Genomic DNA, 23,843 nt, shown 5'->3' with positions numbered 1-23,843 from the left:
GTCACCTTTAAAGTGGTGATTCCCAGCACTGGCAGTAGACAGGATCATATGGCGAGTGGGGAAAAAATCCTGATGGCTAGATTGCAGCCCAGGACAATGAGATTAGAATCTTTGGGGGAAGGGTTATGACTCAGATATTAGTGTTTCTCAAAGCAGCTCTTCTTCAAATCCTCAATTTTTCACATACTTGAAAATCCCCAGGGGAATCTTTCAAAATGCAGATGCTGATTCAATAAGCTGTCAGAGAGCCTACATTTTCTGAGACCTTAAAAGCTCCACAACTAGGCAGACCTAGTTGAGAACCATGGAATTTGGCCTTAATGTTCTTCCAGGGGGTTTGGCCCACAGTTTCATCACTATTTAAATACCACTTGAGGTCTAGACCCCCAAAGTTAGAAGTTGATCAAGCCCTTTCAGTGAGACCAATTCTCTTATTGTGTGTGTGTGAAAATGCTATTTGTATTTTGTTTCCTGTGAAACCAAGACAAAGCCCACTGCCATCAAGTCGATTTCAACTCTTAGCAAGTCTATAGGGCTGGGCAAACCTACTTTTTGTCTTGTTAACCTCTCAAAGTATTTACCTGAAGTTGTCCTATGAAAGATATCACTAGCACATCAGTGTGCGATGGGGTGGGGATATTGCTTAGCACAAGGCTAAAGTTGGAGTAACAATGAAGGGTGTTCATTTACAGAGAGGATGAAGGGAGTCACCGACTAGGTGCATCTTGGTTATGACAATGATCAGGGTAGTATGTGAATCGCTACAGTTCGAGATGCTGAAGGTTAGGGTAAGATGCTGTGCTCTGGCTGGAAACCCTTCAGGGGTTCTCAAACAAATGTTCCTGTTTCTAGGAATCTGGGGTCCTCTGTGTGCTCTATGGGGAGCCTCCAGGGAAATTAGCCACTCTGTTTCACTTCTCCTGGTTCCACACTCAATCTTGAAGCAACACGTGGTTAGAACTGGTCTTTCAGGTTTCTAAGACTGCAAATTGCCGGAGAAGCAGACAGCCTCACCTAATCCACTGCACCACAAGGACTCATTGTTTCCTGTAAAGGATTTAGTTTATGTATCATACTAGAGTCTCACTAGGCCATGTCTACTCCCTATCCTGGCCTTGGTCACTTGAATCGCTTCCTGGCTGGTGCTGACATAGCAAATAACTTTAACATGGCTTTGAAGCAGCCATCCACAGCCTCCAGTCCCTGACATGTGGCTCAGCCTCCAGAAGATCATGGCATCTGCACACTGGGTCATGCTGCACCTGCGTGACTCTGCCTTTCCCAGGACCACCCAGAGGGGCCAGGGGACACTACCTGGGCATGTGGATCAGCTAAGGCTCAGGCCATGGAAATAGGGGGTACAAAGGACCTGGCTATTGCCAGAGGTAGTGCTTCTGTACTGCCTCTCTAGAGCCGTCCTGAGATGCAGGACACTTAGCTGCATGGGCTGTGAAGCTGTGGCCAGCTCAGGAAGACGCCTCTCTGATTGGCCCTCCTCTCCTGCTTCCCGTTTCCTCCCACCTGCTCTGCCCCTTTCCCCACAAGCACTAACACCTCATCTTTGGCCATAGGAGCCCAGATTGCGCCGTTTCCTCCAGGGAACTGTAATATTCTGGAGGGCCAGGATCGCATTCTCTCCTGTCCCCTCTTCCCCTCCCTCCCCGGAAGTCCTAGTTCAGCATTGTTAATGCCTTTTAACAATGGTCTGGGGCATGGACTGGCACTCTGGTGGAGTTACATGCAGGGGAACAAAGAGGGCAAGGGTGCTGCCACCATGTCACCAGTGGTAATATTAAGGGGATGGGATGTGGAGTGGTTTTTTTCCCTGTATTTTATAGGCTTTCTGTTATATATATATATATTTGAAGTTATAATATTTATGGTGGAAAAAATCTCAAGGTATAGAAAAAGAGTTCAAATTATGATAATTTGGGGGAAGAGGGGTGTTCAAAAGTTATCCCGTATTAACAGACCCATTTGGGTGTGAATTGCTGAATGAGTCCCCACCTCGTATAAAGTTCACCTAGAACCCAATAGAGTAGAGCTGTCAAAAAAGTGACTAACACATGACTAACATGTGCCCTCTCTTAGGAAGCAGCCTACCTATCAAAGACAGGTTTTGGCTTTAAAAGTGGCAAGCCATTGCTCAAATTGTACAAATGCCGAACTGATGGTGCAGCTCACAGAAATGACCTCCCTTAAAAAAGTACTAAGTGGTCAGAGGGAGTTGGGTGGAAATACAAAGACATCTCTGTGTTACATAAGTAGCCTTTCACTTGGGGAGAGAAGGGATGATCCTTCCCGTTGGTCTGGACATGCTCCCTGTCTCTTTTAGTAGCTGGAAAGGTGAAGTGGAAGAAATGCCCGAGTGTAGTCAGAACTTTTAGTAAACATTCTAACTGGGGTCTTTAGACATAAAAACATAAGGTCCTAGAATTCTACTGAATACTGAGGAAAGGGATTTGGATTCCCAGATAACTCTTGGTGATCTTGTAAGAAACAACCACCATGAGATGGTGCTTGACTGACAGTGGCCAATGACAAGAATCAGAGATCCTGAAAATAGATCGTTTAAACCTTGGCACCCTTTGTGGCCCACAAGAGAACCCAAGACACAAGGAAAGTCAGGGGACCAACCACAAGATCACAGCATTGCCCAGAGCACCCACAGCCAGGTCGACCAGCCCATCCTCATTGAGGTCCAGCTGCCCGTGGATGCTGCAGCCGAAATACTGGAGGCCAGGAGCGAGCTCGGAGGCTGAGATTCTCTGCAGAGGGTGGACAAGGAGTGTGGAGAGTAGGCATTAGTGAGTAAGGAAGGGTAGGGCAACCTTATCTTAAGGGGTGTAGCTATCACTGGGAGTCAGGGCCACAGCCTCCTCGAAACCATCCAGAAGTTTCCCCAGACCACAGCTATGCCTCCTTTGACCTGTCATGGCCCCTGCCTTCATGAAGTCATTCTTTGGGATTAAAAGATCATATCTCAGGAGTTCTCATGGAGAGGGCTGATGCACGCCACATGGGTGAACCTTGGAGACTTAATGATAAGGGAAAGAAGCTAGACACAAGAGCCCACATATTCTATCAATTAATGTATCTGAAATACGCAGATCTGGCCATTCTATGAAGGGCCACAAGTAGATTTGTAGTTGCCCGGGATTGGGCCTAGAGAGAGAGGGGGGACTAATGGTGAGTAACTGCAAATGGACACAGAATTTCTAAGGGGTATAAAATGTTTTAAAAATTAGATTGTGATGACTTATAACATTTGTGAATATACCCCCCAAATTCTGAAAAGTGGGTAAAAATAAAAAAGACTCCCCCATTCAGTGTAAATACACCTGCTACCTGGGCAGGGTTATATATTTAACCCAAACTCCAATCTGTTCTTGCTATAGTTAGCTTACTCATTAGGAGCCCTGGTGGTGCCACAGTGAAGTGGTTGGCTGCTAACAGTAGGGTCATAGATTTGAAGCACCAGGAGACAGATATGGCGGTCTGCATCTGCCAGGGCTGCAGCCTTGAAAGCCACACGGAGCTGTGCTCCATTGACTTGTCGGGGTGCAATAAGTCCGAATCGACTTGGTGGCAGTGGACGATTCTCTTGCTAATTAAATCCTAGGACAAAATGATGACCTTGGAATATGCGGCCTGCACAGGCTAGTTCAAGGTAAGCAAGCTTGACGGGACCTGCGCTCTACTTGCAGTCACCGGAAAAAGCGTGTGCGGAGAGGAAGTGAGGTTCAGGTGGGCTCCTGCGATGGGATTTTGTGTGTGTGTGTGTGTGTGTGTGTGTGGCATATATAGATAGGCAGGAAGAGGATGCTAAAAGGGATGATAGGACAAAATGCACCCATTTCAGGATTTTGACGTGAGGCCAGTAGAGTTAGGGCAGACTGGAATCCCTTACGAGATGAGAACACAGAAGAAAGCCTTAACTCATCTGACCAAATGGGAGCCCCGGGGACTCCTAATCAGATGCCAGAAGCTGCAGAGTTAATTTTAACCACTGGAAACGTCCCATGGGTAAGAACAGAACTGTGGTCTACAGGATTCCCAAGGGTTGCTTTCTCAGATGGAGGAAGCTTTTCTTCCAAGATTCCTCTTCAACCATCCATTCATCCATCCATCCATCCATCCATCCAGCCAACCAGCCAGCCAGCCAGCCAGCCAGCCAGCCAACCAACTAACCCACTGCTGTTGAGTCCGTTCTGACTCATAGTGACTTTATAGGTTATAGAACCTATAGCCCTATGTAACTTTGAACCATGACCTTTGAGTTATTGACCTAACACGTAACCCTCTGTGCTACTAGGGCTCCTGAGCCTGTCTTACTTACCCTTCCAGAACAAAAACCAAGCGGACCCACTGCGATTGCGCTGATAGGCGCTCACGGCAGCCCTGTGTAGGGTCTCTGCAATGGCACATGTTCCAGGGATCAGGCAGTCTCTTCTCTCTCCCATGAACCCTTTCACCCCTGCTGACTTCCAATGGGCACCTACTGGTTTGCAGCCAAGTATGGGAGTGCTGGGGCCTCTGCTGCTTATCCCGCAGTCTCATTTCCCACGCAGAGGGAGGGTTACCTGCTTGGGCTTCTTCAGGAGGCTGGTGTGGAGGCCATGGAAGATGTAGATGACTCCCCCGTGGTTGTCCTCCAAAGGGGCCCCCACTACCACGTCGTTGTAGGAATCTTGGTTGAGATCTTGGACAGAGGCAATGGAGGCCCCAAATCGGGCATTCTGGTAACTGTGGGAGTCCTTCAATGTTCCGTTATAAACAAACCGGTTCTGCAGGGCCAGGTGCAGGGGAAGGCTCAGGGGACCCAGGCAGAGGCCCTCACAGCAGGCAGGCATGGACCCCCCCCCAGACTGCAGCGTCCTCCCCATCCCAGACTTCCCTAGAGCCCCCGCTGGTTATGTGAGTCCAGCAGGAGCCCTGCCATACCTGTCTCCGGCTGTAGACGTACACCTTGCCCCTCTCCCGGCCCTCGCTGAAGTACATGGGCGCGCCTACCAGCAGGACGTCGGTCACAGTGTCACCGTCGATGTCCACAGAGGTGATCTCACTCCCATAGTAAGAGCCTATCTGCGGCACAGGATGGGGACAGGGACAAGGAGCCGGCCGTCCCTCACACCTCCCCTGGGAAGTGTGATGAACAAAGGGGCCCCTCCACCCTGCCCGGCCCTCCCTGTCCTGCGTCTTCCTAACACTGGACTTGCCCCTTCGCTTGTCCTTCTACTCCTCCTTGCATTTATTTACTTACATTTTACAGTCTGGTTGACATATAATTCACGTTGTGAAATCATTTCTTTTACTTTTATTGAAGGGCATTTATTCTGGTTATAAAACTAATAAAGGACAAAAAAGAAATGAAAATACCCCCTCCAAAAAATGCTGAGGTGGCAAATAAAAGTAACATTTACTTCCCACTAAGAGCCCGGGCGGCGGTGCTGTGGTTAAAGGGTCCGTGGAGAACTGGACGCTCCGAGGCTAACTGGAAGCTCTGCGGGTCGAACCCGCCCAGCAGCTCAAGGCCGCCAAGACCCAGCTCCCGCACAGATGACAGCCTGGGGCGCCGTGGGGCAGTTATACTTGTCACACGGGTCACTTGAGTTGGAATTGTTGCGATGGAACACAACAACAACAACATGGGCTCAATATCCTACGATAATCACCACACACACTTTGGTGGATTGTCTTCTAGACTTTTATTCTCTCACAAACCCCAACCAAACTATGGTCATCGAGCCGATTCTGACACAGCAGCCCGGCAGGACAGGGTAGAGCTGCCCCTGTGAGTTTCTGAGACTTGAGTCTTTATGGGAGTAGAAAGCCCTATCTTTCTCAGCCATGCCCAGTGATTTCTCTTCTCCAGAGCCCCTGATGTGGGGTTCTAAGCGCAACCCCCCGCCCCCGCACACGTTTTCCTGTTCCCTGGACCCCTCTGCCTCCATCCCTCCCCAAGTAAATGTCTCAGTGAAACACAGACCTGCCCAGTGCACTCCGAGCCAACAATGAGTGCCCCTGCTACCCTGCTCCGCTCAGCCTCCCATGATGGCGGGCTTCATCTCCCAGCCTCTGTACAGTGGGGATCCTGCTCTGTACAGTGGGGATCCTGCTCTGTACAGTGGGGATCCAACCCTTGCCATCACAGGTACTCCAAGGCACGTGCCCATGAGTGGGTCGGAAGGTGGAACTAGGCTCCACAGGGTTTTCAGTGGGTGGTTTTTTTGGGGTGTGACTTGCCAGGCCTTTTTTATGAGGTGTCTCTTGTGGTTATGCATGGCTGCTAACCACAAGGTCAGCAGTTTGAAACCACCAGCTGCTCCTCAGGAGAAAGAGGAGGCTTTCTACTCCCACAAAGAGTTACAGGCTTAGAACCCCCCAGGGCCATTCTACGGTGTCCTACAAGGTTGCCAGGAGTCAGGTTGCCTCGATGGCAGTGAGTTTGTCTTTGAGTGGACTTGAACCCCCACCGATTTGGTTAGCAGGCAAGTGTCTCACTGCATTGCCCAGGGAGTCTGCTTATTGCACTAGTGGGTTGCCTAGGAAGGGGGAAGGAGCCCTTCCCAGATCAGCTCCTAGGAGAAGGTGCTTTACAGCCTTGGGGTGACCCCTCTGCCCAGCTTCCTTACAGAAGCAGAAAGGATGCTCAGAGGATGTGAACCACTAGTCTGAGATGGCAAAGCCCTCAGGACCAAGGTGGGCGGGAACCTGTCTGTCTGACCCCAGTGCTCATAACCACCCCTCCTCCGCCCATCTTCCAGATGAGGGGCTTTCCGAAACCCTGCCTGCCAAGTGAGCTAACACTACAGAAGAGCTGAAAGGTTAGAATCAAACCCAGGGAAGGGAGCGAGGGGCCTGTGTTTAGCAATTGAGAGCCAGGCCAGGGAACAAGGGCAGGAGGGGCGTGTGTGCGAATACGTGGCCTCAGCTTATGTGGGGCACCCTGATTTGGAACCCACTTAACTGAGTGCCTTCAGCACTGCGCTTTCTCACTGGGGTGCTGGAGGTGGAAACCGGGCTGGGAACATGTCATACAGTTGTCAGCAAATTTCCTCCAGCTCTCAAGGTCTAGCTTTAAATTCTGAAAGAGCCTGTCCTGGGTGGGGTATGGGTGGCTGGGAGAGGGTGCCCTGCAGGATCTGCCAGGGCTCCCCCCGGGCAGGAAGGCCACTTCCCTAGAGCTCGAGGGGTTTAAGTGAGACTTCAGGCAGGCTTGTCACCTTGGGGACATGGTAAGGGGAGCAGAGAGAGAACGGGAAACAACAGGGGAGGACACAGCTTGGGACCAGGGGCCTGCGGGCGCTGCCCATCCAGAGGCCCCCACCAAGGCTGGCTTTGGGGTTGTAGAGTTCAGGAAGTGGCCTGATCAAAGAGAGTCTCACCCCAAAGTCTGGATTCTAAACTCGACCCAGCCATGAATCTGCCATCTAATCTTGGAAAAAGCTTTGTGGCTCCCCAGGGTCCCAGCTGTCCTCAGAGAGTGAAGTGACCTGGCTTGGCATCGGCTTCTTCAAGACCGATGACTCCTGTCCTGGCGACTTTCTAGTTTGCCCTCAGGAACATCTACCATGAGAGTCTTAGCCTTGTGGTCTGGTGGGCAACCACAGCCCCGGCAGGGCATGGCCTACCTGCTGGACCTTGCTCACATTCCAGGAAAGGGGCCCTGCTATGGGCGGTGCCAGAGAAGGGCTCCCTTCAGCATTCCAGGCTGGGAAGCCAGAGTCTAGCTGGCTCCTCTGGCCAGGGCTTTTCTTTCTGGAGAAAGGTGCCCCCAGGCGGCATGCCTGTTGCAGGTCAATCTAGTGCCCCGCTGACACCTTCGGCCTGCAATCTCGATGCTCATGAGGACATGCTTCCAATCAGAACGGAGTTGTGTGAGCCTGGGGACAATCCCAAAGGAGTCCTGGTGGTGCTGTGGGTTAGGCACTGGGCTGCTAACTCACACGAATGGTAGGCAGTTCAAACCCACTAGCCGCTCCTCAGAGAAAGCTGAGGCTGCCCACTCTTGTAAAGCGCTACAGTCTCAGAGACCCTAAGGAGCAGTCCTCTTTGATTGGAGGGTTGAGGGGAGACCGAATGGATGGCAGTGGTTTGGTTTGGGGGGTCTGTTGAGAAGGAAGAGATGAACTTTCAAGTCCCCTCCACTCCTGGTCTCTGCCTGTGTTCACCTCCTTGTCTGCTTATTTGACCCCCACCACCCTGGCCCCTTCCTTACCTGCTCGCCCCGCAGAGCCTGGTGGATGGTGAGGCTCCGGTTGTTGAGCATGGTGAACAGGATGACTTTGCCTGTGTGGTTGAAGCGGGGCGCGCCGGCCACATACACCCGCCCCTGCCTGGAGGACACGACCGATGTCACTGTGTACCCTGCCATGGGAGGAAACAAGCTGGTCTCATGTGTGGTTCCCCAACTATACCCGAGGGTGGCCAGGAAGGGCATGGCCTTGGGCAAGTCCAGGCAGAAGTGCCCCTGAGGGGCAGTGGTTCCCAGAGACAGCTGGGGAGGCCTGGAAGAGGCAGGACTCTGGAAGGGAGCTTCTAGGTGGGAAGAAGCCCATGGCACCCCACCCCCTGCAGGAGGGAGTATAGGGAGCTAGGAGAGGCCATGTGGGTCTAGCAAAGCTGCGCTGGAGGAGGGAAGAGAGAGGCGGGAGGCGAGCCAGCTCTAGTCACATCTCTTTCCCACTGAACCTGCTCGGTGGGGCACTGACAGCTGGGGGTGGGCTGGAAAGGTGGAGGGGATTCCTCTCTGGGCATACAGCTGGGGCCTTAGGAGATTCTTGCAGCCCCAAAGCTTGGCTGACTGGAAGGAGGGAGCTGCACTCGTGTGCAGTCCCACAGGCTCACCAGCAAAGAGAGGCCAGGGAGCCTAGTGACTTTTCTGGAAAAGTCCATTGTGCCCTTGGAATTGCTCTGCTAGATCCCAGCTCCCTCCCATTACCCAGTGCATGGTGTCTTCCAGCCACTTTCCTGAAGAGGCTCCGGTCTGCCGACAACCAGACTGTGGTGCTGGTCCCTGGTTTTCACTTGGGCGCTGGGCCCTGTTGGCAGTTCTGGGCCATTTTGGGGGAATGTCTCCTTCTGCCCTGTGTCTGTGTCGTGTGTCTTTGTGTGTGATGTACCTCTGGTGTGTGTATCTGTCTGTGGCGTGTCTGTGTGTGTCTGTATGATGTGTCTATGTGTAGTGTGTGGTGCTGTGTGGTGTGTTGTGTATGCTGTGTGTGCGCTTTGTGTGTCACGTGTCCTTCAGCTCCCATGGTTCCTGTGGAGTGACTTGTGAGGCACAGAAGGGCTGGCTCAGAGCCCGGGAGGGTGGGTGGGACAGGGTGGGCAGAAGAGTTTTAGGCTGGGGTGATGGGGCTTGGGGGGTGGTGAGACCCAGAGACCTCATGGAGGGCGGCTGACAGGACCATGCATTTCGCTCAGGGACAGACATAGGGGTGTTGGTGGTGGCAGGCTCAGCCTGGTGGGGAACGGCAAATAATTCTTCTGGCCGAGCGTCTGGGACACTCCCTGCAATGGCTCTCAGTTGTCTCCCAAGGGCTTCTGGGCTTCCCCAGAGGGAGTGATGGTGGTGGGATGGTGCAGGAGCTGAGTAAGTGCAGGGTGGGCAGCAGGCCAAAGCTCGGAGCAACCTTGAAAGCGTCCTATTTTCCCAGCGGGCTGCTGGCCATGCCTTCAGTCCCACGAGGCTCTTTGTCTGCTAGTTCTCAAGGGGGCAGAGCCAGGACCCATAATCCATGTGTTCTCTCAGTGCACCAAATGTCACGTGTACTGCCCCGGGAGAATGTGCCTGCTGCCCCATCAGTGAGCCAGGCACTGCCCTCCTGGGATGGCTCCCAGGGCAGGAGGAACCCACCAAAGGCTCCCACTGCGGTGATGGCAAGACAGTTGGGCCCTGGAGTGTCCTCCACCAGCCCCAGCCACCCAGGAGACCCTTCTGAGAGAAGTAGGCCATTGTGCCTCCACTCAGATGCTGACAAGCAGGGCCCCTCTTGACCTGGCATTTATAGTCTCCTGTAGCACCTGCTGCGCCCCGCCCCCCACCCCCCCACTTTCTCTCCTCTGCTCCAGCACTTTGCATCTCTGCTTTCCGAAGCCTGACGCTGCCTGGCATTTGACACGCTTCTCTCCTTTGCTTGACCCATCCGGGCTTATCCCAAACCTTAGAGCCGTGGAGAGCCAGGTTAGGAGCTAGCACCTCTGTAAAAGGTCCCCAGAATGAGTCAGGCAGGTGAGCCTCAACCCGCTGAGTGGTTTCCCCCATTCTCGCGGATTTACCCTGAGGGCCCTGGGTCACATTGGCTGCCATCTGCCTTGTTTCTTAATGAATTGTGGGTATGTGCCTTACACCGCTTCCGTGGCTCCTTTGTTTTGGGCAGACTCCCGAGTACGTGGGAGGAGCACAGTCGAATGCAGTGGACTCTAGTTAAAGCAGCCCTCTCCTTCACACAGAATTCCTGCTGACCCCGTGATAGCGCTCGATGCTTAGCTGAAAGGGCAGCAGCGTGGACCCCCCAGCCGCTCCCTGGGAGAAAGATGTGCCAGTGTGCGTCCATAAAGCTGAAAGCCTCTGAAACCCTGGGGGCTGGTTTACTCTGCCCGATGGGGTCCCTCTACAGGAGCCACAGGGGCGTAGTGGTTACGAGCTGGGCTGCTAACTGAAAGGTCAGCAGTTTGAAGCCACCATCCATACTTCTGGAGAAAGACGAGGTTTTCGCGGAGATCCATAGGGGCGGTCCTACTCTGTCCTGCAGGGTGGCTGTGACTTGGCATCAACTCGATGGCAATGAGTTCAGGGTCATCATGAGTCAAAACCAACTCGATGGCAGTGGGTCTAACCTCCATGCTGAGTGCCTGCCTGGTACACACTGGGGTGCTCTTGGCTCCCGCAGAGAAATGGGGATCGAGTATGCGCAGAGGCGCGTTGAACTCCAGCTGTTTGATCGAGCACAACTCTCTGACACACATGTTGTCCGTGAGTGTCACCTCGCCCATCCAATCCTTTGTTCTTCTGATCTTTGTGTTTGGGGAGTTACCCAGGTAAGCAATCCACTCCCCCATCTTTATTTATGCTTTAAAGTGGGCTCTTACCTTATGTGGTATCTGTGCACATGCTCCCCTGACCCCCACCCTCATTGGTGAGCAGCCTGAGGGGGCGCATCTTCATCCCCCAGAGAGTGGCCCCTGCACTCTGACAGTGTGGGCCACAGGTGCTGTTTACACAGTCCGGGTTTAATACACCTTGAATTAAATTAAATTCAGCTCCCAGGGCCTTGGTCCTGTTTAGAAATGTCTGAGCTTTCTGGGACAGGGCTGATTCCAGCATTTTGCCCTGAGGCTGGGGACAGAAGGAGGAGTAGCCACAGTGTGGGCAGCTGAGGACCTGAGGGGCCAGGGCAGAGATGGGATGGAGCTTTGGAGAGGATGGGCATGTGGCTATGGACGTGGGCAGCCAGGGGGCCCCAGTGAGCTCTGAATTCTCCCGCTCTTTACAGCTCGCTTCCAAAGCATCCACTGCAGATCCACTCCTGCTTTCACGGAGAGGATGAACTTCCTGACGTGCATTTCCCCGAGGGAGACAGACAGTGTCCACTGTGAAAACCCCCAGCTGCGTGGACAGCTGTGAAGATGCACCAACAGCTGGGCCTGCCGTGTCGACGCATCCATGGGAGCCCATGTAAGGTGTGGGTGGCCTGCCGGTCATTTCTCCTGCCTGCTCACCCCGAGCTGCTTCTGCGCTGGGTGCTGTGCTATGGAGGAACGGGCCCTGACCACAGGAACGCAGGGTCTGGGCACTCAAAGCAGCACACACAGGCACCGAGAGGCCTCTCACAGGGCGCTGGGGCCTGGGCTTGTGCGGTGCACCCCGAGCTGGGCTCTTACCCAGGTAGGCCCCGTGGTTCTTGAGCTCTTCCGGGAATTCCTTCAGGTAGGACTCGCGGTGAGGGATGACTTTGCCGCCACTGGTCTCTTTCAGCACCGCTCCGTTCCAGTCGTAGGCACCGACAGCTCCCAGCAGGATCCCGTCCTGACACGGGGGACGGGACACACATCAGCCTGTGTCCCCCAGGGGGTAGCCTGAGCCCCCTCACTGGGAGCATCTGCCAGCCACTGCAGCCACCTCCTTGTGGCTTGTCACTGGTTTCTTGACTTTGAATGAGCCGAGACCACCCTCCCTTACCAGCCTATCGTGAGCACAGAATGGCCCAAGCTGATCCCCAAGGCGGGATCTTAGGGCAGAAGGAATGTTTTAGCAGCAAATTTCAGCTCTAGGACCAAACCTCGATCTATGCTGGGGCTTCAAAAGCTTTCTAAAGAATCTCTTGTCACTTTACCTCCTTCAGCTCTCCCTGGCAGTGTCTGAGTTGCTTCCCCACGCTTAAATCCTGCCCCCTGTTCATCTCATCAGCAGATTTCACTATGTGGTGCCAGGCAGGCCCCTGATCCATGTAGGAGACCCTGTCTCTGTCCTCCCAGCTCTCAAACACACTAAACAAATATGTAAATAAGCACATGGAGGGGGAGCCAGGATGAGGTTCTCATTGAAATTGAGATGGGGGCTTGGAGAAGTTTTTGGGGATAATGGACAAGGGGGCTTCAACATGTTCATGGAGAAGTGGGATAGAAAAATAATAAGAGTTTTTCCCCCCTCTTAACGTTTCTCTTGTGAATTGGGCGAAGGCACGTCGAGCAGGCCACCCTGTTTTACATTGTACACGTCTTGTTTTGTTTCGTGCACAACAGCGCCCCAGAGTATGAGTGTGGAAATCTCCCACGCACTTGTGGAAGCCCCCTGGTGCATTCAGACATGTAGAGCAGAAGAGCCAAGGAAGAGACTGCCGGTGCAAAGGCCCCGTGGTTGCAGAGAGCTGAAAGCATTTGCTTTCAAGGACTTCTGAGTGGGAGGGGCTGAGTGGCTGCAGATGGGGCTGGGCAGGTAGGCCAGGCCATGTCAGGGACAGCCAGCACCCAGGGGACAAGAGCTTGTCTTTCCATGCTAGAGGGTTTCCTACTGCCCGCCTCCTGTTTATAGACTAGGTGGATGCTGAAGCGTTTGGGCAGGAAGACAGAATGCCCCCAAGGTCATTTCCTAGCACTGGGGTCACACACTCTCTGGGTCACCTGTGGTGCCACCAGCCCCATGGCATGATCCACTCAACTAGTGGGGACAGAAGACAGGAGAGAAGCAGGAGAAAAGGAGAAGTTCTGAGGGGCAGGGGGGAGCCCGAGGAGGGCCTTGAGGTACCAACCAGCCCCAGGGTTCCATTCTTTTTAAAACACCAGCCAGTGAATTCAACAGTCCCCGCCCCTTCCTTGGGGCCCAAGGTACCCAGCCTGCCACACTCCGCAGCTCCCAACTCCATCTTTTCTATTGGTAATAGAAAAATGTGCCTGGTGGTAATTTTTGCTGCTGATGGTGGAGGGGCTAGACGGTGAGCTTTGAGCATCACTCTCAAGTTAAGCTGAATTCCGGCGTCAGGGCTCCGAAAGCCTTGGAGGCAGAGCTCACTGTGCAAATAGACTTTCCACAGCTATAAATCAGGCTGCCCTTGGGAGAGTCTACTACAGCAGTAAGTTATGTTCAACACCAACCCACTTTCTAATTAGCCTACTTTCTCCTACCCTGTGCTTGCCCCTCAGCCCGGGAGGCCCTGACATCAGCTGGGCTAGGATCAGGCCAGGGCCTCCAATACTGGCCACCCCCGAGTCACTGCCAACATTCCCGTGTGGAGGGCATGCTCCCTTCTTTGTCTTGCCTCCTGCTGGAACCCATTTGGATTCCCAGAGACGAGAGCCTGCAAGGCTACGGGACAGGTGTTCATAACGGCACTTGACAAAAGCAGCAGCACCTGAGGTTCAGAGAGGGAAGGTGACTTGCGGGAGCTCACACAGCAAGTCAGAGGTGGGCTGGAACTGCAAGGGTACTTGGGCTGGGCAGAGACAAATACACCCATCTGCTTGCCAAAGCACCACCTGGGCCCTGCTTCCAAGGAATCCCTTTGTGCCTGAATCCCCAGCTGGGAGCAACCCGAGGCTGGGGCCTCCCCTCTCCCTTCCCTCCAGCCCTTCCCCTGCTGACATCAGAGTGTGAACTCCGTGGGGGCAGGGCTGCTTTGCTTCACAGGATGCAGTTTAGGTTTTGCAGATGGCGAGGACCTTGTGCCAAAACAGGCTGGCTCAGCCCAGGAGTCTGGGTCTCAGCTGGGGACACCCCCCTCCCCCCCTGCCACATATACACACACACTGACTCCCCGTGTGGGATGGGAGCTTGGGATTCCTTCAGGACTTCCTGGACCTAGCAGCCCTAGGGCAGGGTGCTTACCCTGGGATTCCACCTCTCACCATTGATTAGAACTCTGGCCATGACTGCAGACTTGCACCTCCTGTGGGGATGAGTTTGGGGGTCTTTTCTTTAGGGTGGGTTCAGGGGGCGGGTAGGACTATCACTGGGGACTGGGTGCAGTGAAGAGTGGGGGAGGCCACAGCTCCACAGCACATCACTGTCTATTCCCAGCAGGGGAGCCCAGGCATTTAGCATGTGGGAAAATCCAGAAGGGTGGGGGCCATCCTGCTGCAGAGCGCCAATGTCCAGAGAGGGGAACCAGGGACGCTGGCCCAGCTGGAAAACCAAGGGGGAGTGGCCCTCTGATCTGTGGACTGACACTGCCTCCCGCCCCCTCTGTTTTGTGGCCTCTTCGCCTGTGGGGCCAGCAGGCTCCCAGTAGGTCTGACCAGTGGGTGGCTGTGTCTGATGCACGGTGCACACAGCAGACTCTGGACATGACCAGTGCAGGCTGGGTGGCCGTCACAAGTGCCAAGGCCAAGTCTGTGCCTTCCTGATGGCCCAAGCTTGCCTCTGCCACTGGCTCCTGCCAGCTCAGCTCTTAAGGACCTTCTGCCCTGGCCCCTGCAGGAATGTGCCTTGCTGGCCACGTTATTCGTGCTGCTAAACATCCTACAGTGGGCAGGAAGCCCAGCACAGAACTGCTCAGCTCCAAGTGCCAACAGTGCCCATAGGCTGAACCTCCTGGGCCAGGATGCAGACATTTCGGCATTCCAAGACTAGCTCCAAGCCTCCAGTAGGGTGACCTGGGGCAAGTCCATCTAAGTTGGTTTCTTCATGAATTTGTGCTTTAATGCTTAGCGCGGTGTCCATGAACAGTTAGAGTCACGGAAACCAGTGGAAAGTGCCAAACGGTCCTATTGGGTCGCTGAGAGTCGGCATCGACTCCATGGCAGTGAGTTCGGCTTTGAGTTTATACCTTCAAGGGAGCAGACTGCTATACCTCTTCCCCATGCAGCGGCTGATGGGTTCGAACCCCCAACTTTTTGGCCATAGCAGGCTAGCTCATAGCCACGGCACCAGCAGGGCTCCTTCTTGACTTAGTAGGATGTATCAGTTCCCAGCCTCAAGATTCAAGTCCACCCATATTTTTCAACATGGACTCCAGACAGAGGTTGAGAAGGCTATAGGATTCGTCTGAAGCCAGCTAATGCGCTCCTCTTTCTTGCCTCGCAGAAATGGAATTAGCATAGCAGATGCCAGCAGCCCTTTCTGTCTGCTTGTATCGAATTTTGAGAGGCAAGGCTTGTGCAGAGAGTGGGGAGACAGCTGCTGGCCTGACCCTGTGTACTGGTGAGGTAGCAGTGTGGTTAGAGGGGCCCTCGGTGTCCCCCCACCCAATTGGAGCCCACATTGCTCTCCCTGTTGCTGTTCAGAGCGGCTCTATAGGGAGCAGGCTCTGCTTCTAGGGTGCAAATCTGTTATTGGGAGGGGTGGGGGAGCTGTGGTCATTAAGAAGTCCATTGATGACGTGCTTGGTTGATAAGCAAAAGCTGGTGTTCCGGTCCACCAGGAGTTCTTCAGGAGGACAACCTGGGGACCTCCTCCCACACAGCTGGCCGCCAAGAAAACCCCACGGGGCAGTTCAGTTGTCTCAGGGGGGTGCTAGCAGTGGACACCAGCTTCACCACCACCAACATGTTGGAACAAGCTGCTTGGACTCTGTCATGAGAAAATTTGTTGTTGCCCACATGGGCAAAGCGACACGTGAGGAATGGCCAGGAGGTGTAGATGGGATTGGTCAGACCTCGACGTGGGCCCTCAGGAGATCTGCCCTATGGACGCATGCTCAGGGTCAGGCTGCCTGCGGTACGTGTCTGCGACTGCTCCTTTGGGTTGGATGGCTGGGACCTTCTGCACAGAGGCCCCAGGATGCAGCCGCAGCGCCGGGCACTGTGGCACAGTGTGAGTCAGTCGGTTAGATTCATGGTGACCATGGGGACAGCCTACTGAAATGTCGCCTGGCCCTGAGCCACCTCCACGATGGTGGCCACGTTGAGCCCATCATTGTGGTTGTGGGGAGTGGTGCCTTCTGACCCGGGGGCCTCCGCTTCTAGCTCTAGATGCAACGGTATCCGGGACTAAAATTAACCAGAAGGAAGCCCCGCCACCAGGAGTCGACGTACGAGCAGTCGAGAGGAGCATACGGGCAGACCATGGTTACCATGTCCCGGCCGCCCAAGCGGGGGGTGGGGGGGATGGCTGTGCCCACCCAAGCTGGCAGGTGGAGGGCCTGCCATTTGAGGCTATGGGGTTCATGCCAGGAGACTCAAATGGGGCTTTCAGCTCACACCACCAACCCTTCACTCCACCAGCAGGGATAGATTTCTTCCATTTCCCAAGGAACTGGAATAGAAAGCTAGTTCCCAAACGAAGCGTAAAAGAAAAATGAGCACGTAAAACTTCAACAGCTAAGAACACCAGCACCCAATAACGTTGAAACCTAGGTACAAGTTCCGGAGGCTCTTGGGAAGTGCAGGGGTTGGAGAGGGAGGGTGGTCAGGGCTGCTGGTCTTGAGGGCAGGAGGCCCTCCGCCCTGAGTTGCCTGAGAGTCGTGGACCCTGAGGAGCAAGAGAAAAGAGATCTCATCCTCAGGCTAAAGGAAAACCACCCCCTACCCTGTCTGGTGAGTCTCCAACTTGTATGTTTGAACATTGTCCACCCCAGCACACTGCTTCCCCGTAAACTTTTGGTGTCCAAGCCCCCGCTGGAGGAGGGCCAGTGGAGAAGGCATTCCTCAGCAGCCTCACTATTGTGACCGTGGGCCTAGCCTCTGGCTCTATCCCCCCTGTGCCGGCAGCCCACAGGACAGGGAGTGCCCTGCCTCAGAGGCAGGCACGCAGCCATCTGCCCTTGGCTTCTGAATGACCTCTCAGAGCTGTGGGCTTGTCCTGCCAGAGCCCAGAAGCTCTGTCCCTTTGGGCGGCTTCTTGTCACCCTCAGACTGGGAGTCCCATGAGGGCAGGCCTTTGCCCGGGATCCCTCCCAGCCCCCGGCCAGAGCCCAGCCCCAAGCGAGTGAGCCAGGGAGATTGCTGACCTGACCGCTTCCGTTGGGAGACACTATTTCTACCTGCCCCTTGCAGGGATGTTGTGAACACGCAGGGTGCAGGAGTAACATCCTGGGAAACACAGGCATTTCCTGCCAACGCAGCTTGCCGTGACCCTTGCTGCATTCGTTCCCTGGTGATGTAATGACTGTGGCTATGAGACTTTCCAGATGCAGCTCGGAGCCACGCGAGCGTGAGTTGCGTGTCCGTCATCTGCCGGCTGCATGTTGGGCATGTGTCCCCCTGCCCGCCAGTGTGGGGCTTCTGACTCAGACCCCCAGCCATGGCCTGGGAGCCCGGTCTCTCACAGAGTGACTACGTGGAACGGAGGGAAGAGCCAAGACTACAATTCCCTTGGCTGATGCCATTTCACAGGCCACTTAACCTTCCCGTGGCTCAGTTTCCTCGCTGTTAACAGGGGACAAGGACTCCTGTGGCATCCACCTCACAGGCAAGTTCCTAAGAATTCAGTGGGTTTTCCAACGTAATGGGGGGGGGGTGCGAGGGTGAGGGGGACTTTAAATGTAATTACTCCATTTTTAAAACCAACTTTTGAAAGTCTCTATCACACAAATGAACTTGACTTGTAGGGCTTTTCTGGTAAAGTAGGAGGTGAGCCCTGCGTACCCAGGAGGGGGTACAGAGACCTCCACATCCTACTCCTGGGAGGGCTGCCATCAGGGCATTGCCGGTTGCTAGCCCCTCTGTCAGAAGCCCTGCTGGCACAGTGGGTTAGGCACTGGGTTGCTACCCGAAAGGCCAGTAGTTCCAGACCCCCAGCTGCTCAAGAATGAAAGAGTCACAGTCTCAGAAACCCTAAGGAGCAGCTCTAGTCTGCCCTGTAGGCACACTGAGTCAGACTCAACTCGATGGCAGCTTTTTATGGGGGTGGGTGGGCTTGGGGGGCCCAGGGGCCACCTGCCCGCTGAGCACTGAGCACTGCTGGAACATCTGGACGCCCTCCGGCACTAGGAGGGCGCATGCAGTCACTGTCATTGCCGTGTAGACGAGGCTGGGGCTCTGTGGGCCGGGGAGAAATGCTGGTCCTTGGGGGAGGGGGTGGTGAGCTATTACTGACTCAAAGAAGACCTGGTTTTCTGCCCCTGTCCGGCCCACAGAAGATGGGAGACAGAGAGTCCCCAAGAAAGAGGGGCAGGGAGAGAAAAGGTGACAGCCTATGAAGGTGGGATGGTGGGCCCAGAGAGCTCAGGGGGCTTGAGAGAGACGGAAGGCAGCCCTCTACCGTACCTCCACCACGTGTGAAGAGAAGCCCGTCTGGGACATCTCCAGCCCAAAGGAGGTTTCGTTCTTGTTGGTCCCTGAAATGGAGAGACAGAGAGAGTTTAGTGCCTGGACTGGGCACGTGGCGGCAGATAAGCCTGTGGCTCGACCCCCAGCTCCTCTTTCCCCGGGGCCTCTGCAGGGAGTGGGCTCTATGGCTCGGAGCACCTTCCCATGGGCTTGTGGGGAGGCGCCTTGTAGCCCGCTCCCTGTGCGACAGGCATGCTCTCCATGCGGATGTGAAAACAGGAACAGTGGACCGAAATACATATTCGATATTTTTTGCAGAAGATGGAATTTCCCAGTTGGTCCCTCATAATTCAGCAGCAGTCTTGGGGCCAGATGCCCTTGGGTGGTAAGCAACCATCAAGTCTACCCTCAGGGGAGGGATTGTCACCTCAGCCTGTTTGCAGAAGGAACCCCAGAAGTGCTGAAAACCTCTCCCCACATGAGTCATTGCCCAAGGGGCCACTGTGAGGCTGATTTGGAGTTTTAAGCTCTGGTTTGGGGGTCAAAACGCACACACTCCTGTGTTCTGTTTATTGACACTCCATTGGTGCAACCGTCAGCACTCGGCTGTGAACTGGAAGGTTGGCGGGTCAAACCCAAGAGGTGGCTGGGCAGGAGAAAGCCCAGAGCACCTGCCTCCAGGAAGGGTACAGCCCAGACTGTGCCGCGAGGCAGTTGTGCTCTGTCCCACGGGGTCCTGTGAGGCAGGACCAACTTCTGATCTGCTTCCCAACAGTTCCTGTTTGTTCATACTGGGGCTTATCTCAGTGGGGGTCCTCCTCTGAACTTTTGTTATATGTTTTTCAGTATATGAAACCCAGCATTGATGAATCTATAGGGATAGCAAGTAGAATAAGGGTTTCAGGGATGAGGAGGACAGTGGTGTGTGTGTGTGTGTGTGTGTGTGTGTGTGTGTGTGTGTGTGTGTGTGTGAGAGAGAGAGAGAGAGAGAGAGTGTGCGTGTGTGTGTGGCGGGGGTGCTGGTGTTAAAAGGGAGCTGATGTCAGGAGTACAGGAAAGAAAATGTTTTGAAACGGATTGTGGTAGCAATTGTACACTACGCTTGATGTGATTGAACTATATGGGATACTCCCAATAAAATGGCTTAGTAAACAAACAACCAAACAAAAACAATGTGAGAGCTGTTTATGGCACAGTCAAGTTGGGCTGCTAACCACAAGTCCAGTAGTTTGAATCCACCAGCCGCTCCGTGGGTGAGCGATGCAGCTTTCTACTCCTGTACAGATTATAGTCTCAGAACCTCACAGGGGCAGTTTGACTCTGTCCCACAGGGTCAATACAGGAAGTGACACAATGACAAGTGAGTTTGCTTTTGAGGTTTGCGTTGGTCACTCATGGTCCCCAGGGCACTGCAGGTATCTCAGGACTGGACAGGGCTCTAGATTTCTTTTTGCAGTGCTCTTGTGAGTGCCCAAAGCCCAACATTGGAGGGGCTCACTGCTCCACCGGATGGTGTCAGCGAGAGACAAGGGAGCTTCAAAGATTCCATCACCTTTCAATTCCACACCCCGGCCCACTGCCTCCTGCCACCAGAGCTTTTAGAAACCTCCTCCTATGTGCCTCTCAAAGCTAGAGTTTAACTCAAACAGAGAGAAGCAACTTACAGGCACCCTGCCAACCCCCCCCCCCCCTCAACAAAACAAAACAAAAAATCAGGGCTTTTGGTGGCATGGGAAGCAGGGAGGGGAGGGGTTGGACATTCCAGGCAATGGGGGAGGGCCCTCTAGGTTTGCCAGATAAAATATAGGCTTCCCAGTGAAATCTGCATTTCAGAGGAACACGAAATACTGCTTGTTGTTGTATGTTATATTAGCTAAATCTGGCTAATCTGTTACAAGTGATACCCGCTGTGGCCTGGCTGGGTAAACCACCTCACTCCTGCCAGACTGTCCTATCAGCAGCCCAGTGAAGAGATGGTGCACACAACCACCCTGTGGGCTTGTCCATAAAGCAGAGAGGCCCGCGCCCGCCCCGAGCAGTGCTTCGTTGTTGGCATTTATTATCAAGGGAGGACACCTTCTCAAACAGAAGCCCTGGTGGCCCAGTGGTTACACACTTGGCTGTTAACCCAAAAGTTGGTGGTTCAAACCCACTAGCTGACACACAGGAGAAAGGCGGCACTCTGCTTGTATAAAGGTTTACAGCCCCGGACACCCTATGGAGTTGTCCTACCCTGTCCTACAGGGTCTCTGGGAGCTGGAGTTGACTCTGACTCGATGGCCATGGGGTCTTGAGATTCTTTGTCAACCAGAGAGCAGAGGTGGGTCAGTGGTAGAATTCTTGCCCTCCATGGGGGAGACTTGGGTTCGCTTCAATTCTTGGCCAACGTACCTCAGATATAGCCACCAACCACTTGTGTGTTGCTATAATGCTTAACAGTTTAAGCAGAGCTTACACACCAAGACAGACTAGCAAGAAAGACCTGCTGCTCTACTCTTGAGGATCAGCTGATGAAAACCCTGTCATCATAGTGGCACTGAGGCAGCTGGCAGCCTGCCAACCCACCCTGTGTTGCAGGCCTGGGCTTTGCTCTGTGGGGTATGCTGTGTGAGCCCCGTAGGGTGGACCCCTCCTCTCAGCATGCCAGATTCACCTTCCAGGCTGAAGATCCTGTCCCCCAGCGCATCAACTATGTCCTTCAGGGCTGCTTCATCGGTGACGTTGAAGAAATGCTTGTCATCAGGGTCGCTGGCGATGTATTTGATTTCATTCAGAAAAGTCTCTGGATTGATCCCTCTGCGGTTGTAGTAGCCCAGGACCTGCCAGGAACAGGGGCAGGGGCAACAGTCCAGGACACAGCACACATTTCCCCACTCTCAGACCCCACGGGCCCAGGATGGTGGGGAGCCATCACTGCCCCAGGGGCCAGGAGCGTTCCCCAGGTCCCTGTTTTCATTTTGGAATAGACTCTGCCTCGTAGAGGTCAGCTGAGTCACCTGTGCTAAGCTAAGGTTACGGGGTGCGTCCTGGGTGTTTTCCATGGTTCCAGAACTTCCCAAGCAAAGGCCAAAACAAAATCCAAACCCCATTTTTGTAGCTAGCCCTGAATAGTGTAGAAACAAGATTCTCCACTTGATCTGACAAGAGGATAAAGCACGGAGAGGCCCGGTTTCAGGATCTCTCAGCTTGTTACATTGCCTGGCAGAGGCCTCCTTGAAGTCCCTGGGGATTGATAGCCAAGCCTCAAAGAGGCAGCAAACAGCTCTTGGGTAGCCCGCAGTGGGGCAGGGCATGGGAGGGGACTCACGGCCACAGCGTATCTGGTCACGTTGTCCTTCTCACTTTGCTGGATCACCTTCTCCAGGTCGGGGCTGTCGTGGGACTCGCCGTCCGTGATGACAATCATCACCTTCTTGGCCCCTTTCCTTCCTCCTTTTTGGAACGCCTCAGAGCTGGAAGCAAGCACAGTGGGAGGTCCCGGAGAGTGAAGTCAAAATGGGGCAGCTCCTGGCTCTCTGCCAGAGGGGAGGCACAGAAACCAGGACGGGGTTTCCCTTGGGAAATTCAGCAGGTGTTGAGACCTCATGCCAAAGAAGTAGCCAGACGGAGATGCCCAGGCTAGTCTTTGATCAGCTGCTCAGATGGGTCTCATATCAGTTTGTATCTAAAGCAACCAGCCAGCCAGCTGGCATTGAGTCAATTCTGACTCCTGACTATCCCATAGGCCACAGTAGAACTGCCCCTCTAGGGTCTCCATGACTGCACATTTTTCTTGGATGAGACAGCCTCATCTTTCTTCCTTAGAGAAGCTGGTGGTTTTGAACTGCTGACCTTGAAGTGTGCGACCCACTATGCCACCAGGGCTCCCCTTTAGGATGCTGAAATTGCTGTTTGGGGGAAACTTTGGGATGAGACTGGGAGAAGAGAGGGTCAGATAGAGACCGTATGAAGTACTAAATGGTGGTTTGAAAACCTGGCTATATTTTAGAATTACCTGGGTGTTAAAAAAAGAAAAACAAAACAAAATTTAAAAAACCCCGAAACAAAAGCCCAGGCTCTACTTGGCCCAGAAATCAGAATGTTGGGGGTGTGGCCTGGGCATCAGTATGTTTCAAAGCTTCAATGCAGAGTGAAGGGCTACCTCCCTCAGTACTGAGAAGTGCTGTGTTGGGGTAACTCCACACTCCCCAATGTGTCAAATGTGTGGGATGAAGTCTGACGCGACTCCGACTTCTCCCCTGAGGACTATTTGGATTCTATTTTGGGAAATATTACATATAAAATTCTATCAAAATCATTTGTCTTTCTAATTTCTTATTTTGTTTTCAATGCCCAAAGTAGGAGCTCAGCCCACTGAGAAGGAATCGTAGCTCAGGGGACGCCAACAAGGCCGATGCATTGACCCTCAACACAACAGAGATGCTTGTACAGCTGGTAACTGATCTACCAGGCCAGAGGAACCATCCCTGGCTCAGTGGCCAAACATCCTCGAGACTGAACGGGTCTGTGAAATGCAGACCAGAGAATGCCCAAGAGTCTGGCCAAGCAGGTAGAAGTTTCCAGTAAAGTCATAAAAATGAATGTTGCTCTTGGCCTGCATGATTCCTGCAAGTCCTGACATGAGAGGGCCAGACGCTCCCCAGACGTAGGCTCTGTGATGCCAGGTTGAAGCCCGTCTTGGTGCCACGAGGCTTTGGTTACCAGTGGCCTCTCTTATTACCCGACAAGCTGTCGAACTGATGTGCATGATTTAGATGTTGAGGAATTCACAGAACCTGGAGTAGATTAATCTAGAATATCTTCAAGAGGAAAATATGACCTTCTCTTCTGTAAGATATTTTGGCTATAGGGAATTAAGAAATTCAAGTTTAATTAAGCCATGGGCAGGGACACACACAGCTGCAGGGACACACACAGTTAGAGCAAACCCGAGGGCTTGTATCTGACCCCAGCCCCCACACTCACTGCCAGTGAGTCCACCTGACTCAGAATGACCCTATGGGACAGAGGAGAGCTGCTCTAGTGGGTTTCCAAGGCTGCCCATTGTTACAGGGATAGAAAACACCACCTGTCTCCCACTGTCGGGCTGATAGGTTTGAACAGCTGAATTTGAGGTTAGCAGTCCCACGGGTAATCCACTATGCCACCAGGGCTCCTTATGTATGATCCCAGGGAGGGAGAACGCTGCCATT

At 53.7% G+C, this 23,843-nt stretch overlaps 1 protein-coding gene across 2 annotated transcripts in view; it reads right to left on the bottom strand.

The window, feature by feature from the left end:
• ITGA11 (integrin subunit alpha 11) overlaps positions 1 to 23,843 on the bottom strand; it is a 126,569-nt gene that overhangs the window by 24,501 nt on the left and 78,225 nt on the right. For both annotated transcript variants that reach the window (XM_075536111.1, XM_075536110.1), the window contains exons 8-15: positions 21,959 to 22,103; positions 21,305 to 21,470; positions 18,649 to 18,719; positions 11,890 to 12,034; positions 8,222 to 8,370; positions 4,945 to 5,085; positions 4,584 to 4,787; positions 2,638 to 2,768 (exon numbers count right to left, since the gene is read on the bottom strand). In XM_075536111.1, the coding sequence (XP_075392226.1) occupies positions 2,638 to 2,768; positions 4,584 to 4,787; positions 4,945 to 5,085; positions 8,222 to 8,370; positions 11,890 to 12,034; positions 18,649 to 18,719; positions 21,305 to 21,470; positions 21,959 to 22,103 (1,152 nt within the window). The remainder of the gene's footprint in view (positions 1 to 2,637; positions 2,769 to 4,583; positions 4,788 to 4,944; positions 5,086 to 8,221; positions 8,371 to 11,889; positions 12,035 to 18,648; positions 18,720 to 21,304; positions 21,471 to 21,958; positions 22,104 to 23,843) is intronic.

Source organism: Tenrec ecaudatus, chromosome 17, assembly GCF_050624435.1.
Source record: "Tenrec ecaudatus isolate mTenEca1 chromosome 17, mTenEca1.hap1, whole genome shotgun sequence".
NCBI classification, from domain to species: domain Eukaryota; kingdom Metazoa; phylum Chordata; class Mammalia; order Afrosoricida; family Tenrecidae; genus Tenrec; species Tenrec ecaudatus.
This window is presented reverse-complemented; position numbering and strand designations above follow the sequence as displayed.